General features: G+C 38.2%; 1 protein-coding gene across 1 annotated transcript in view; it reads right to left on the bottom strand.

Moving 5' to 3' along the window:
• The window catches only part of ak5 (adenylate kinase 5), a 125,450-nt gene that overhangs the window by 99,172 nt on the left and 10,855 nt on the right, over positions 1–15,423 (bottom strand). The window contains exon 5 of the mRNA XM_015956174.3: positions 11,902–12,015. Within this exon, the coding sequence (XP_015811660.1) occupies positions 11,902–12,015 (114 nt within the window). The remainder of the gene's footprint in view (positions 1–11,901; positions 12,016–15,423) is intronic.

Raw genomic sequence — 15,423 nt, 5'->3', positions numbered from 1 at the left:
TTAATCATGACAAGTGTATTATTTGCATCCTCACACATAGTCTCCATGTTGAATGGTAACCTTGCACTCACATAACCTTTGTCACATGACAACCCAGAACTTTCGTCTCTGACAGGGCGTGTTCCGAGGTATGTTAAGTCCCACCCTCTAACATGTCAAAATCTAATTCGTTAGAATAAGATTACCGGCCGTCTCTTAAAACTAACTCCTCAGGTCAAGTTCAGTTCTTGAGATCACCAAATTCTCTCCGTGGCAACGAGAGTCCAGAGGATCGAGTCGGCCGTTCGAAACCTCTACTAAAGCTTTTCTGTCACGCCGATAGAATTGCTTCAACAGAAACACCGTCTGTAGCACAAGCTGACGCAAAACTCCTTCAGAGTTATTGATTTTTGAGACGCAACCAGTTTCATCAGTCGTTGTGACCCGGAGACATCTCAGGACCAATTTGGTCGCACTACGGTTCTTCTACCCACCTCGTGCTTGGGGGTCATCAACTCCTCCTGACATCTCAGATCCAAAAGGGGGTCTCCTAACTGGGTGAGGTAGACACTTCCGACAGATTGCGTCCGAATGCCTTTTATTAAGAAATAATTTAGCTTAACTGCAAACCAAATTCTTTCACCCAGAACGTGTTTTTCTCTCTCTAAGATAAAACCTTCTGAGACCTACATTCACACATCCAAACACACACACTTCATGCTTAGTTTCATCCAGATACAGATTGCTTTAATACCAAGCTTTAATGCCAAAGCCTTTTATAAATTGTCATTTATGAATTGTCTTTTAAATTGTTATCTTTAAATTGTTAGTAATAAATTCTTAACTTTTTAAACCTGACTCTTCTTTGAAATAAGACACAGAGTGGTGTGTATTGGTCATTGAACGAGCAAAGAGCTCTTTAGATCTTCTGAATTAATAAATAAACTTTTGCTATTAATTTAAATCTCTTAAATTAAATATTAATCTTTTGATTAAATATAGACCAAGCCAGTTGGTGTATGAACTTCTATTGATTATATAAATATCCGTGGAGATATATATATATATATATATATATATATATATATATATATATATATATATATATATATATATGATATAAGTTTCATTGCCAATTCGTTTGATCTTTCTCAGAATTTAGTAAAGCTGAATAGCAACAGTGTTAAATTCTGGTTATGTAGATTAACAACGCTACAGGAGTAACCAGGCAGGTTTTAACTGTTGCAAATCTGCAACACCTGCCTTCAGAGGATTAAACGTTAACATATTTTTCAATAATTTTCTTGAGCCAATATGTGCTAAAATGACCCTTTACATAGTTAATTAAATATCATTCAGATTCCCACCGCCCACTGTGGACAGAAAACTGTACTTGCAACTTTGGAGTACCTGTTGGACTTAGTAAAAGTGGAGCTGACACACCAGTGCTGCAGTCGGCTTCCAGCACGTTCTCTGCATGCTTTAAATCATGAAAACAGCTGATTTGTTTGATTTAGTGATGAACCACTTCCGTAGAAACTAATGAAGGCTCAAAAGACATTTTAGCTGTTAGCTTAAGGTGTTAAAGTACGATCGCACATAGAGAAGATGAGTATTGCTTTTGGTTTCACTAACTGGACACTAGGGGGTGCGAAAGGCAAGCCAAAACTGCCTAGTCTCCCTGTAATTAATAATTTAGGATGTTTGCAACTACGTTTCTGTGTTCTGAGCATACACATAAAAACTAATTTATGATAAATCAGATCCTGAGAATGATCTGACTTTCTAACCACATTCCTCCTTCTGACGGTTTGATTTTAATGTTCTCTGAAGCCATTAGTTCCTCCTTTATTCTCCCTAGCTCCTCTCCAGCTCTCACGTGCTGTGCCACTGCTAATGATGAAGAGACAAATCTCTCCAGTGAGCCTGTTGGGATGTTACGCAGCAGACGAGTGAGTTCACTCAAGTAAATATGCAACAGCAGCTTTAAAATAATTAGTTCTTGACTACAGCAGGAAGAACGTCTAACTTCACTGGCTGAAGCATTTAATCGTGAACATATCCTGCTGTATTTAGCATTTTTACATTGTAAATCGATGGACTTGTATAATTAAGATAAATCTCCTACTCTATATATAGAATCTGTTACTGACTATGATTTGATTACATAGGAGAAATACACCATAGTGTACTGTACCTGTAAGTACATACAGCCGAATGTTATCACTTCATCTCTGCTCATCCTAAAAGGTCACGTTTACCCTGTGGGCAGCATGGATTTACTGCAGGTTAAAACAAGCTGAGCTCAAGTCAGATCTCCAGCTTGATCTTAAATCAGAGTAATATTACATGTATTTAAATAAAGTTGATTTTTGCAATTTGCCTATTTATATTTTTGTTTTAAATGCAGAAAACCCTTGCAGAAGTGAGACCTTCCAATCAATAAACCAATCAGTCAATCAATCAAACTTTACTTATGGTATATAGCACTTAATCATGCAAGACATGCAACTCAAAGTGCTTAACAAATTAAAATGGCCCCACATACCCACATTCCCTCCCATCCCCAGAAATTTAAAAACATTCTGACAATAAAACCCCTTCACAACACTCATCCGGCACACACGCGCGCACCCCCATGGAAAAAATACGATGGGCTGAGATCAGATGAGCCAAACCAGCTAAGATGAGGATAAAGAAGTGCCATCGGGGGAGCCATCCACCCCGACAGCAGCAGTTCCACAGCAGCAGCTGAGGCACCAACACAGGGTGCCTAGGGCAGGGAGGGCAAAGACCCCCACCTCCACCCAGGCACACCTGGAAAGCACCCAGGCCGCCACAGCCGACCACCGCCCCCGGGGCAGAGGGCTCCCACAGAGGAAACACTGGAAAAAGGTTAAATTAAGGTTAAAATATAAAATCACAAGAGCTAAAATGAGAGTTGTAATGAAAAAAAGTTATATAGATATTAAAATAATGATGATCATAAATCTATGGTAAAAAACTCTGTTTAAAAATAACACGTATAAAGAAAGAATAAAAAACTAAATGAATAAATAGATAGCCTAATTAATTAATTAATTAATTAATTAATTAAAAAGTGATAGTAATCAGTTAAAAGCTAAGCTAAAAAGATGGGTCTTGAGCGATGGTCTTGAGCCTGTTTCTAAAAACATGTATCAGAATGAGCTAAAAATGCTGTAAGTTTTTATTTAAAATCAATGTTAAATGCATCAATCTGTTTGGATGAGCTGCATAGTGACACAGTGTTCACTTGCAGCAAGAAGGTTGCTTTTTCAAAACCTGGCCTGTAGCTTGCTTGTTTGCATTTTCTTCCAAAGGTAATTCTGGCCTAAAGATGGTGAAATCATCTCTTTAAACCATAAAGGTTGCAGACCTGTGTTAGGGAAACATCTGTGACACGCTCACCTACCATCAGTGGGATCTATCTAAAAAGAGTTTCTTCTCCAACAAACACCTGCAGTTAAGTATTATTCTCTATTTCTTATATTTTCCTGACTCTTTAGAAAGAAAACACTTTATCATGATCGACAACAAGATGTTGATGATAAATTCAGAAAACATCGATGCTGATCTCTATGCTGATTAAAATCTGGATTTATTAGCAGTAACCAGCTAAACTGGAGTTTGTCCAGTAAATTAAATCTGATTCATGCTTCAACAGATTATTGGGTTTTTAGGGAGGAGGACACAAAATACATCACACCAACGGCCATCTGTGGTGGTGCTAAATTCTCCCATAGAATTCTATTCCATGTTTCTTTTAAATGGCACATCTTTAGTTTCTAATGTCTGCCATAGAGCAATGGCTCAACAGAGGCATCAGGTCGCTGAAGCTTTCTGGGAATTTATTAGACTGAAAGATCTCCGATTTCTGTGAAAAAGTGTTGGAACACACCACTGAAGTCTTTTTTTGATAAAATAAAAACCTTTTATGGCTACAGGGACATGAGCGCTTCATTTCTAAACACCAGCTCAATGGCCTAGCAGTATGAGTGTCTGAGAGATCAGGGTTCAAATCCGGTCAGGCCATACCAAAGACTTTAAAAATGTGACCCAGTGCCTCCCCACTTGACGCTCAGCATTAAAGGCTTGGATTGGGGGATTAAACCACCAAATAGTTCCCGAGCGCAGCCGTGTCTGCAGCTCACCGCTCCCCAAGGGGATGGGTCAAATGCAGAGAATGAATTTCACACACCAGTGTGTGACTTCTGGTGGGACTTTAACTTAAACTAAAGAAATGTCAGAAAAAAGAACATCTGAGTCATTGTACTAAACTTTAATTAAATAATATCTATAATTATATGGAAGAAAAACAGTCTCATCAGATAATGACTTTTATAGATATTCAATTTAAGACATACCACATACGTTTAAACAATGTTAATCTATTCAAAAGGATGTTTACTTCTTTTAAATAAAAGTAAAAAAAAATATTTAAAAAAATAATCCTAATTATCACTATCTTATTTTGAAATGTTGATTGAGATCGGATGTGAAGTATCAGTTCAGGAGCGAAAGGGAAGAAGGGTGCATTTCCGTTTTCGAAGGGGGGCGTTTCCAATTAAAAAACAAAATGCCCCCTCACCTTATATGTACACACACGCACGCACACACACACACACACACACACACACACACACACACACACACACACACACACACACACACGCACACACACATGCACACACGCACACACACAAATTCAATCCTCACAAAAAGATAGAAGCTGGCGGAACCACTCCTTCTGATCTAGTTGTGACCGTTTTTGCAGAAATCTTTTAAACGTGACTCTGAAGATATTTCAATGTTCGTGGTAAAAACACACACTTCCACTACTTATATTGTATGGATTTCTTACAACCGAACTCTTTATGTTAAACGCTCTGCAGAAAAATGACAGCTTGAAAAGCCAGACATCCCTGCGCCCCACTCCAAACATCACAATAAGAGTTGTCCACATGGGAGCATCACTGGTGTGACACTTCATCAAAAACTATACAGAAATAATTCCCTTGAACTTGGATTTTCCTTGAAACCAGATTTATTGTGGTGATTCTGCTTCCTGAAACATAAACGTTCTGTTAAGTCGGACATGCACTGCTGTCGCCAGGGGCATCGTCTGGTTAGACCAGGTCTGAGCACCTCGTTTGTCTCACTGTTGTTTTTCTCCCTTTGCTCCTGAGCTGCACAAAACACTCTTTAATAACCAGCTGTCATTTTATTTGATTGCAAACACAAGAGCTGCTGCATCAGTGTGTTAGAGAACAGTCATCAGCGTCTGTATGAGCTGTTTTTGCATGGTTGCATGGACACGGTTATAAACAAAACCACACGGATGTCTTATCGACGTGTTTCCATCTCCAGTGAACTTCCTGTGGTCCTTATCTAACATCAGGGTCCGTTTGGAAACCGTCTTCAGACCTTTTAGGGATCGTTCCATGCAGGAGCTGAAATAACATTGCAACAATAAAAGCAATCTAGTCAGCTAAATTGCATCTGAGATTATTACTCATGGTGTCAGACTTAGCTAATTACAACATGAGGGATTAATTTTGACTCTTCTAGACTCGGTGAGTCCGGAGGTTCCAACTGATGCTCAAACGTGCCAAAACCGATTCAAGTCAGTCATTATCTGCTTGTTTATTTTCCTGTTTACACCCTCAACAGTTGTGGAGATGCAAAGAATACGCATCTTTAATCATGTTTAATTTGATTTATATTTCAAACAGCTGGAGCAGCTGATTACAGACACAGTAATTGATAATTTGTGAGATCTATCAAAGAGACGGAAGTGCTTAATTTAAGGGGAATGTGGTTAGAATTCCCTCCAGCTAAACTCAGCATCATCCCGTTTAGTTTTTATGCTTCTTCAGGCAGCGAGGCACACTATGAGCTCTCATTACGCCAAGATTTGTCTCCTTCACAGAGAGGAGGAACGATTCCCACAGAGACAAGAGGATAAAACAAAGACTAAAGAGAACCCACCACCCTCAAGAGGTGATGGCTGAAGAGCGTGCACCTGAAGCTGCTGTGCTATTTTCCATTCCTATTTGACTCTGTGTGCACCAATACAATCTCCTGCTGGCGGGATCTGATAGTTTCTCGGCTCTGTGTGCTCCGGTGCTCTGTTTCCCCTTAACAATGAATAACTTGGCAGCAGAAGGAGAAAAATGTGGGACATATTTATACTTTTTAACTAAGAAAAATAAAAATCAGAAAAGGAGGAACACCTTCATAAGGAATCAGTCAAGAATAGTTTGGTCTGAGACGATCAGAGGTAAAACAGGAAATTTGTACCAGTTGAGAGTTTGTTTAAAACAAAAATGCAATAAAGAGCTCTACAGTCTTTTTGTCTCAGATTTTCATTAATGCATATAAATATTCTTTAATTTTACCCAAAACACTTATAATGAACTTCTAAGGAAAAGTAATTATGTTTTCTTTAAATTGTTAGTATTTTTTTTCACTCATCCATCCAAATTCAAGCCTATGCACCCCTCTCCCCAGCATCACTCTTGAGCTCCTCCTGGAAGATCCTGAGGAATTCCCAGGTGGAGAGGATGCTATCCTAACAGTGGGTTCTGGGTCTTCCTGGGGTCTTCTCCTATGCAGATGGGATCAGGATGCATCCGATTCAGAGGTCTGAACCTCAGTGACGGCTCGACTTGCAGCTCTGAGATCCCAACCTTATCTCCAAGGCTGATCCCTACAGTCCCACAGAGGAAGCTCTTTTCAGCTTCTTGAATCGGCGATTTAGTTATTTTGGTCATGATCCAATTCTTTAGACCACAGGGAAGAGTTAGAATGTAGATGGACCAGTAAATCCAATGCTTTGCCTTTTAACTCCGCTCCCTTCTCACCACCACAGACGCTCTCATTGCTCCAGACGAAGTCTCCATCTCTTGGCCCTTCACTTCTCTGTAAACTCTGATTATTTCCACTTAACTTGAAAATAGCCTGCATACTAATTGCACTTAAAGTAAGAAGAACATGGGACTAGGTAATTATGTGTTGGAGCTACTGATACTTACAAATTAAAATGCACTAAGACAAACCAGTACAAAATACTTAGAAATTAGCTTACCAAACTAGTATTTCAGAGTTGCATGTACTAGAGCAGGAATAGGCAAATATTAAGTACTTGGAAGTTTGTTTTAGCTATAGTAACTTACATTTAAGTGTATTTTATATGCTGACTCCAACACATAATTACCTAAAGTGTAGCGAATAAACTCCTGGGCAAAGAATCGCTCCGAGTTCAGTGGAAGCCTTCTACCTTTGTCCAGTTGAGAATGACCCAGGACTTGGCGGAGCTAACGCTCATCTTGGGTTCATCATATTGAGTTGTGAGTCAGCCCAGTACTCTGAAGTCCTGATGATACCAGAAAATACTCTGTGGCTCCCAAACTTCCTCTTCTCTATGACTATACCTAAAAACCCTCTCCATGAACATCAAAGGGTTGGGTCAAGAAGCAGTGAAGTCCACCTTTAACTGGAATCTCATGAAATATAGCGGTGAAGACCACCAAGTCAATGGTTATCATATGCAACTTTTAAATTTGCCATGGTTTGGGGAAGAATGACACATTTTAATAGCAAAAAAGTTAAAAAAATAAATAAATAAAATGGTGCACAGAATGAGGTCAAAACAACAAAATCATGAACATCTTCTCCAGCGTACAACCCCCCCCCCCCCCCCCCACTGACATTTCTGCTGGTTTGAAGCGTTCTGCAGAACAAAAACGAAGGCTGTAAGGGTGAGCACAGTGTGTTTACAATGAAAACGGGTTGAAAATGTGCAAAACTGACAGAAGCATCAACAAAGGAAACTAGTTCCTCAGTGAAGCTGGATGAATCCCAAACAGTTTCATCCTGGTCGGGGATGCAGAGCAGAGTGCCAGTCCATTACAGAGCCAGAATATTAAGCTTAAGCTTATGTCTTTCTTTAGTAAACCGTCGGCAAAGAAAATGCAACCCTTTCATGTTATAGATCTCCACTGGGAGCACTAACAGATGGTTACTGTATATTAAAGTTCTTTAACGTGTAAGACCAAACTGTTTTGTGAGCTGAATGAGTGTTCAACATAAATGTGTTTATAGAAACAAAAGAACAAAGGCTGATGAGATTCTGCTGCAGTTATTGCATTTAAACCCATGAAACAGAAACAAAACATCAGCACCATGACTGAGATCTAAATAAAGATTTGAAAGTCAGTAGGAAGCTTTTGAAAATGAAAGTGAGTGGAAATGGAAGACACGATTTATTTATAACCGTACATTGCTGCAAGTGGCAGCACAATTATGCAGCTGATTTCAACTCTGTGAAAACAGAAGACTCAGTCTGCAATTTAATCTGTTTATGATTTTTATTCCATGAATTATGTTAACCTTATGGATGTTTATACATCAGAGACCTTGAATCTTTCCATTTAACATGTTTGCATCATGACTGTGTGAGTGCATGCATGTCTTCTGCTCATTTTAATCCCACTCACTGATGCCTACATTGTAACACCTGATAACTACGTACATTTGCTAATGTAAAATGTTAGTTTATTTCCTGGTAAGATATTTTTTTTATTTAGAGTTTTTTATTTTTAAAAATGAGACGTCTACAATCTAAATAATCCATCGCTTTTTGGCTGTTTTTGTAAAACCTAATTATGAATAAATTCACTGAAAAACACCAGCTATGTGTGTGTATAGCGGTTTAAATTATATTGACCATTTCAAAATGCCTAACGTTAAAAGTCCAACCACTTTTTCTTCTGCAAAAAGAAAACATCGCAATGCTCGACATATTTAGAAACTTTTGCACACATCAATGATGCAATGTCGATAAATTCATAATTGTGCAGTGACGCACATCAGCCCAAACATCTGGGATGCTGAGTTTTGCTGCAGTGAGGCAAAGCAAATGCTCATTTTAGGAACTAAAATCCTCTTTAAAAGGAGCCAGTGACTCCAGCATTCCCAATGTGACAGCTTATGTAAAGGGATCGTATAAAATCAGTTAGTTTGGGTCAGAACTCCTCATAAAGTCAATGAGAGCTCACAATAAGTCAATTGGAATGATCTAACGAACAGCAGTCAGTCGAAAGCACTATGTGTCACACATTTAACTCATCAGCTAACTCATCATTGGGAGGCTCAGGACTCTGACACAGCTTTCGTGCCATTTACTACATTTCCCAGCCCCCTCAGGCAGATGGCTGTGTTTAGCGTCTAACAGAAAAGCCCGACAGCCCTACGTCATGCTGTCACTTCACATTCATGGACTCACCTATCTAGGCTTGCGATGGGTATAGGCTGTTGCTGGTTTAGTGTCCAGGAAACTGCAGAGAAGGTCTTGGCTAGTAGAAGCTAACCGACATTTTGATGACGTCTGCTGATATAATCTGTTACAATCAATCAAGGAGTTAACCACAAGTCCTGCTCTTCAGCTCTACCAGGCCATTTCTGACTAGTACCCAAGTTCAAGTTGATTTTTTTTCTGAGATGACCTGGAAAATGGTGCTTTCAGGCCAGGCTGGTGAAACGGATACACACACATACCGTGAAGGTGTGGTAAAATTACGAAACTGGAAACAGGCCTCTAGACTATTTTAAGTCAGAAAAATGAGAAATGCACCCAGAACCACAGCTTCCAGGCATCGTTCAAGCACAATTTCACTGGTTAAATTCCTGCAAAGACTATAAACACGTCTAGCCAGAGTCTCAGCTCAGTACGACAAGCCCAGTTCACGTTAGGGACACCGGGCATTGACGGGGAAGCAGCAGATCAGAAGCAGCAGCCATTACCCGCAGACTGCAAAAGTGAGACGAAAAAGCCATTAGAAACTGCCAGAATCTAACAATTCACCAACTATATGAAAAACCACAAATGAATGTAAAAAAATGCATACGTTGCTAAGACAGATTTCATGTTCCATAATAATACAAGCTTAAGAGCATCTGAGCTGAATGCTGGAGGGACAGATGGCTTAAATCTCCAGTTACATAATCATAATCAGAATTTGCCAAAACAGCAACAATGAAAAAAAAAGCAATTTATTGAAGATTTTAGAATAGTGTTCATTTAATCCAACATACACATTTAAAACTATGAGTTTAACTGATGCCGACTTTAGTAAAGTCAAATATTTCCTCACCTCGTTAGCAAACGCAACAAAGACCTGACCTATAAAAATCTAAATGATACAAGGGAATGTTATTTCTGCCTGCTCTCATCAATGTGAGAAAGGGTTTTACAGACGCCTGCCTAACTCCTGATATGTGACTCAGCTGAATCGTCAGGATCTTTTACTGCAACACAGAAATAACTGGTTTCCCCACATGCTAGATTAACCAAATAAAAGGCCTATTTAAAACCGTTTAGCCTCCTGCCAGTGATCTCAGTACCTAAAATTAACTTTTGTTGTCCTTACATTAAAAAAGTCATTTTTTATTTTAGGGTAATATAATACAAAATGTAAAAAGATCTATTGGATTTCACATATGATGTCCGTGAATTTTAAAGACACATTTTGAGACCAAGAACGCGTTTATTTTCAAACAGGGGGAAACGTTATTTTAGGTTTTGTGTGAAAATAAGTCCAGGACTACAAATGCGCTTCACGAAAGTGACGTCATCGACCCAGACACGGAGAAAACAGTGGGAAAAGGGCTGTAAGTTCAGCAAACTTCCCACAGGAGGAAAGAACCACCTTTAATCTGGTCATGTGGTAAGTAGCAGCTACGTTAGGGGAGAGGAGATTATGTAGTGATGTCATATATGCGATGTGCCGATTTCTGGTGTGTAGTCATGCTAATTACGAACTTTAACAAGCTAATAAATCTCAAAGTACGTGACTGCTGTGGTCGAAACACCCATCATTACTTTTCATTTAAATTGCAGTGCAACATATGTGCGATCCAGGGCGTAAGGCAAAGCGGATTAGACAATAGCGTTTTTAGCCCCGTTGACTTGCTTTCATTTTTTCGTTCTTTCTGCGAGCCGACCGGAAGGGGAGGAGACTTACGCTCCCAATTTATACTTCTCCGTCAGCTCCACGAGGGACAGACACGTACACACCCTCAACATATATACGCACGGATGGAGACGTTTTGCTCTCGGACTTCTCCGTCTCCTGGGGAGTGTTGCAAAGCAATTCCCCACCAGGACAACAGAGGGCTCAGCGCTGTTCTGCGGTATCTTCTCATGTATCTTGTCCAAGAGAGTGCATTTACTATTGTGTTATTTATATTTTTAGAGAGTTTTTTAAATGGACAAATTCGTCCCTCATTCTCCTTCACCTCTTCATACACTCGCCACCTCTAAACCCACGTTTCCCATAACTTCGATCCACGAATAAAACATCCATATTTTTAGAGTTTTTCTGCGAGGTATTCTTGAAGCTGCTCTGTCTACTGCTAGATATTTTTGGCTTTCTTCATATTTTTGAGGGTGCAATGGCAGCGCTGTAGACGACAGCGGCGTCCTGACCAATCACAAGCTTGCGCTCTCCATCTCGTTGGACGGATGATTAAAAAGTGTGCTTGACTCTGTCCATCCTTGCAAGCCTGCTGGACAGCCCTCACAAGGACAGATTATGGCGTTGCGTGTCTCTGCACTGACGCCGATGCAGAAGTATAAACTAGGCTCCCTATGGTTGCTGGTCAAGCTAAAATGGTGGACTGGTTTGACCCATTCTAAACCCAGACCATGAAAATAAAAGCATTATTGCCATCTCCTCATTTATGATATTCTCAGACTACTGGCTTTTACAGAATGCTAACATCTGTTGTCTTGCTTTGCTGCAGTGTCAAATTAACCAAAGATACAGACCAGAAGATTTAATCAGATAAAAAGATGAGAATGTCCTCCGAAGATAAATATACCTAATAACAGAATCTTACCTGGTCTTCGAAGGACAGGGCCTGTCCAACGTCCCGAGGAAACCCGTCTATGACGATACCGTTGGCATCGGGGATCTTCATAATCTTCTGTTTTATCTCCGTTATTGTGGTTTCCTGAAAAAGAACAACATAAATCATGATTACCTTCCCAGAACCCAAACTGTAAATGTCAAAACAGCAATAAAACAGAAATCTACCCCCCAAAAACCAGGAATCTACAGGGAGGGTATCAAGTTTTCATCAAGATTAAAAAGAAGAGGAGGAAACAGATTTCTATAAAGTTAATTAGGAGATGCTTTGGAGAATTCCCCTACGCATCATGCGTTTTTGTCTTTCTTTAATAGTTGTAACTGCAGCAGAGTGAAGAGCTGCTAAAGCCAGAGAACGCCAACTTCTCGAGTCACTGACTTCCTCGTGGCTGAAGGAGGTCAACATGTTAAAACGCATTTTACTGGACAGAATGCAACTCGTGACATGACAGCATACATGAGCAAAGCTCTGATCTAAAAATAACAGGACTAACACAGACGCTTAATTTGATCTTGATATCAGAATTGAGGCAGTGATCGTGTATAACCTGAAGTGATTATAATCTAGTATCCATAAAACAGATTAATGTATAAAATCTGAGTCTAGTTGAAGAAAAACATTCATTTTGGAGCAATGAACAGAAAAAAGGGTCTAAAATCTCTGGTGTACTCTTTCATTACACAAAGCAGATGTGTGAAAGCTTTCTGTGTAGAAGACCGGGAGCTCAGATGTTTGGTTTACGTCATCCCTAACAAGTCACAGTTATAATTTTCACATCTATCAAATGCGACTCGCTGCATTATGTCGCTATTTGTAGGAAGTCATAAACAAGAGGCAAAGCCTCTTTTGTTATTGTTTTGTTTTGTGAATTTTTTTTGCTCACACATGAAGGAGAGACGGATTTAAGGCCTGAGTATGACTCATAATGTTACAATGTAGGACGCTGTCATCGGGATACACTCAAAAAACACACTGTTGAAACAATATTTAGAAACTTGCAAAAATGTGTCTGATTAATTTGAAATTTGAAATTTCAATTTTGAATTTCAGTTTGAAGTTAAAAAAGTTTTGATTTATAAGAAAAACACAAGCTAACAAAAAAAGAATATTTTTAAACCTGTTAGACCAACATTAATGGAAAAAATGAGGTATCCCTAAAAGATTGCTATTTTAGCTCATATGTGTTACTTCATTAGTTTATATAATATTCTATTATTTATTAGGATGCTTATATTCCTATAATAATCAAATATAACGGTGTGCTTTTAATATATAAACTTTTATATTTAGGTTGATCAAATGAGTTTTAAAAAAATAAATAAAATGTTTAAAGTACATGTTGGTTTATTATGTGAAAATATAACTATACTGCTACTTTTAACAGAAACAGAGATTTAACAGTCCAACTTTTAAGAGTATTTACTAATTTAAAAAACATTCCCGAACTGATGCCTTTATTATTTTTCAACACACAGAAAAGTCTGATAAATGCCAGTCATTCTTCAGGGGCAGGACGTATCACAATGGCCACAATAACGGCAAATGTCAGCAGGAAAGGTCACTCTGTGGTGCTCTTTTTGAACAATAATGGAGAGTACATTACAAGTCTGATGGGAAAATGGGACTCACAGTGATTCTCACGTTTTCATTTTAGGATTTACTTTACGTAAACACACTCATGAAATTAGTTGGTTGGGTTTAGAACATCAGGAGGTTGGTATTAAATACTCAATAAACCGTACAACATTACCGTGTTGCATAGGCAGCGTGTATGTCCAAAAGTTACTCTTGAAATAGTTGATTGAAAACACATTTACATAGATTTAGAAGTTAACATCAAACCTCTTATAACCTTAAAGCATCCAGATGGAGGATTAGGATTACTTTCATCAGGTATTTGTCAAATCCAGTCCTATACATGTCTACTGCCCTCTGGTGATGAATCTACAGATGGTGAGGGCCAATTTTATTTCTTGTTTACTGTTATGTTGTCATATAATTATACAGTTAAACAAAATAATATTATATATTTGTTTTAGGAAAGTTAAACAATAAAAAGTACAAATATTTTAGAAGCTTTTCATGTCAGATTCATGTTCATTGTGTGAACATTTGTTTAAGCAGTCAAAATATTATATCAATTCAAGGCTTTGAGTAAATCCTACCATATAAATCGAGTTACAACCTCCTTGGGCCCTTGAAAAGGCTTCTTGCAAAAACATTTAGACCAGTTTTTATGACTTAGGACAACATTTTAATTTGAAACATTTAATTTTTCTTTGTTTATTTATGAAAAAAATAACATAAAATATTATAAAAAAATATGTTTTAATTTTGTTTTTTGTCTAGGAGACCCTACTCACCTGAAATTGCTAGGGGAAAATATATTTCACCAAATAAAAGCTTGTGTCTTAAGACATCTCTTTTGCAACAAGTTAAAAGTATTTGAAAACATCTTTGGAAAGTTTATACTATAAATGAACACTAACATAGTGATTCTAGAGACTCACCATAAAAATATTAGAGATTTTTGCTTTAATTAATCAATTAATTAATTAGTTAGTTAATAACTCCAGAGCTAAATGTCAAACACCAACCCCAGAAAAAGTTATGGAGAAAGTTCACAAATATACAGAACAAGACTGTAATATCAAATCAAGAGTGGAAATAAAAGATCAATATTCATCTAATTTCCTTTAAAGAAAGAGTTCCAATATTGTAATAAATGATCATAGTTGTAACAATAACTGTGCAGCATCAGCCACCCAAATCTCCTCCTTCTGCAACTTTAACTACAATATTTTTAAATTTAATTTGAGGAATAAAAATTTTTGTTAACCTGATGCCTGAATCAATAAAGATAAAACGCTTAAATACCTCATTTGTTGTCTAACCAGCATTGGAATGTTTTTTTATGCATGCATAATTACTTCAAACCAAATTGCATCATTTGTACAGTGCCTAAAGCAGCTTCATCCAGTGTGACCTGCCTGCTGATTGGCCTACGTTACTGTTTGTCTCACTTGTTTCTGAGCTGACATCTGGACAAAAGTGCTACAAGGAATAAGTGACGTCTCAGACATGCAAGTAGAGGATGATAAATGATGAGTAAGGCATCTGCTGAAGATAATTCATGAGAAGGCATGAGTTAAAACGGGCTGTTCATGACGCGGTCGGTGGCTTGTGTCAGTGTTAACGGCCTTGTGGTGTTGCTGATAAATCACAGGACTGACAGAAGAGACCCTCTAGGTTTTACCAGCAAAACACACAAGTATAACCACTCAGTTTGTTTTCAGTCGTGTTTTTCATAAGATACAGGAACTTCAAATCTGCCTAGAATTGTTTTTTTTAAATCAATCCACAAAAGTTTCACATTTAAGTGTTTAATCTGCTGTAAAATGTTTTAAAATGAAAGTGGTCTGTCCTAAAATCTGAGTTGTGGACTCATTTGGCAAACAAACTTTAATTAAAGCAAACCTGATTTGAAAATGT

This window comes from Nothobranchius furzeri, chromosome 11 (assembly GCF_043380555.1).
Source record: "Nothobranchius furzeri strain GRZ-AD chromosome 11, NfurGRZ-RIMD1, whole genome shotgun sequence".
Lineage (NCBI taxonomy): Eukaryota > Metazoa > Chordata > Actinopteri > Cyprinodontiformes > Nothobranchiidae > Nothobranchius > Nothobranchius furzeri.
Note: the sequence above shows the minus strand (reverse complement) of the source record. Positions and strands in the feature narration are given on the sequence as shown.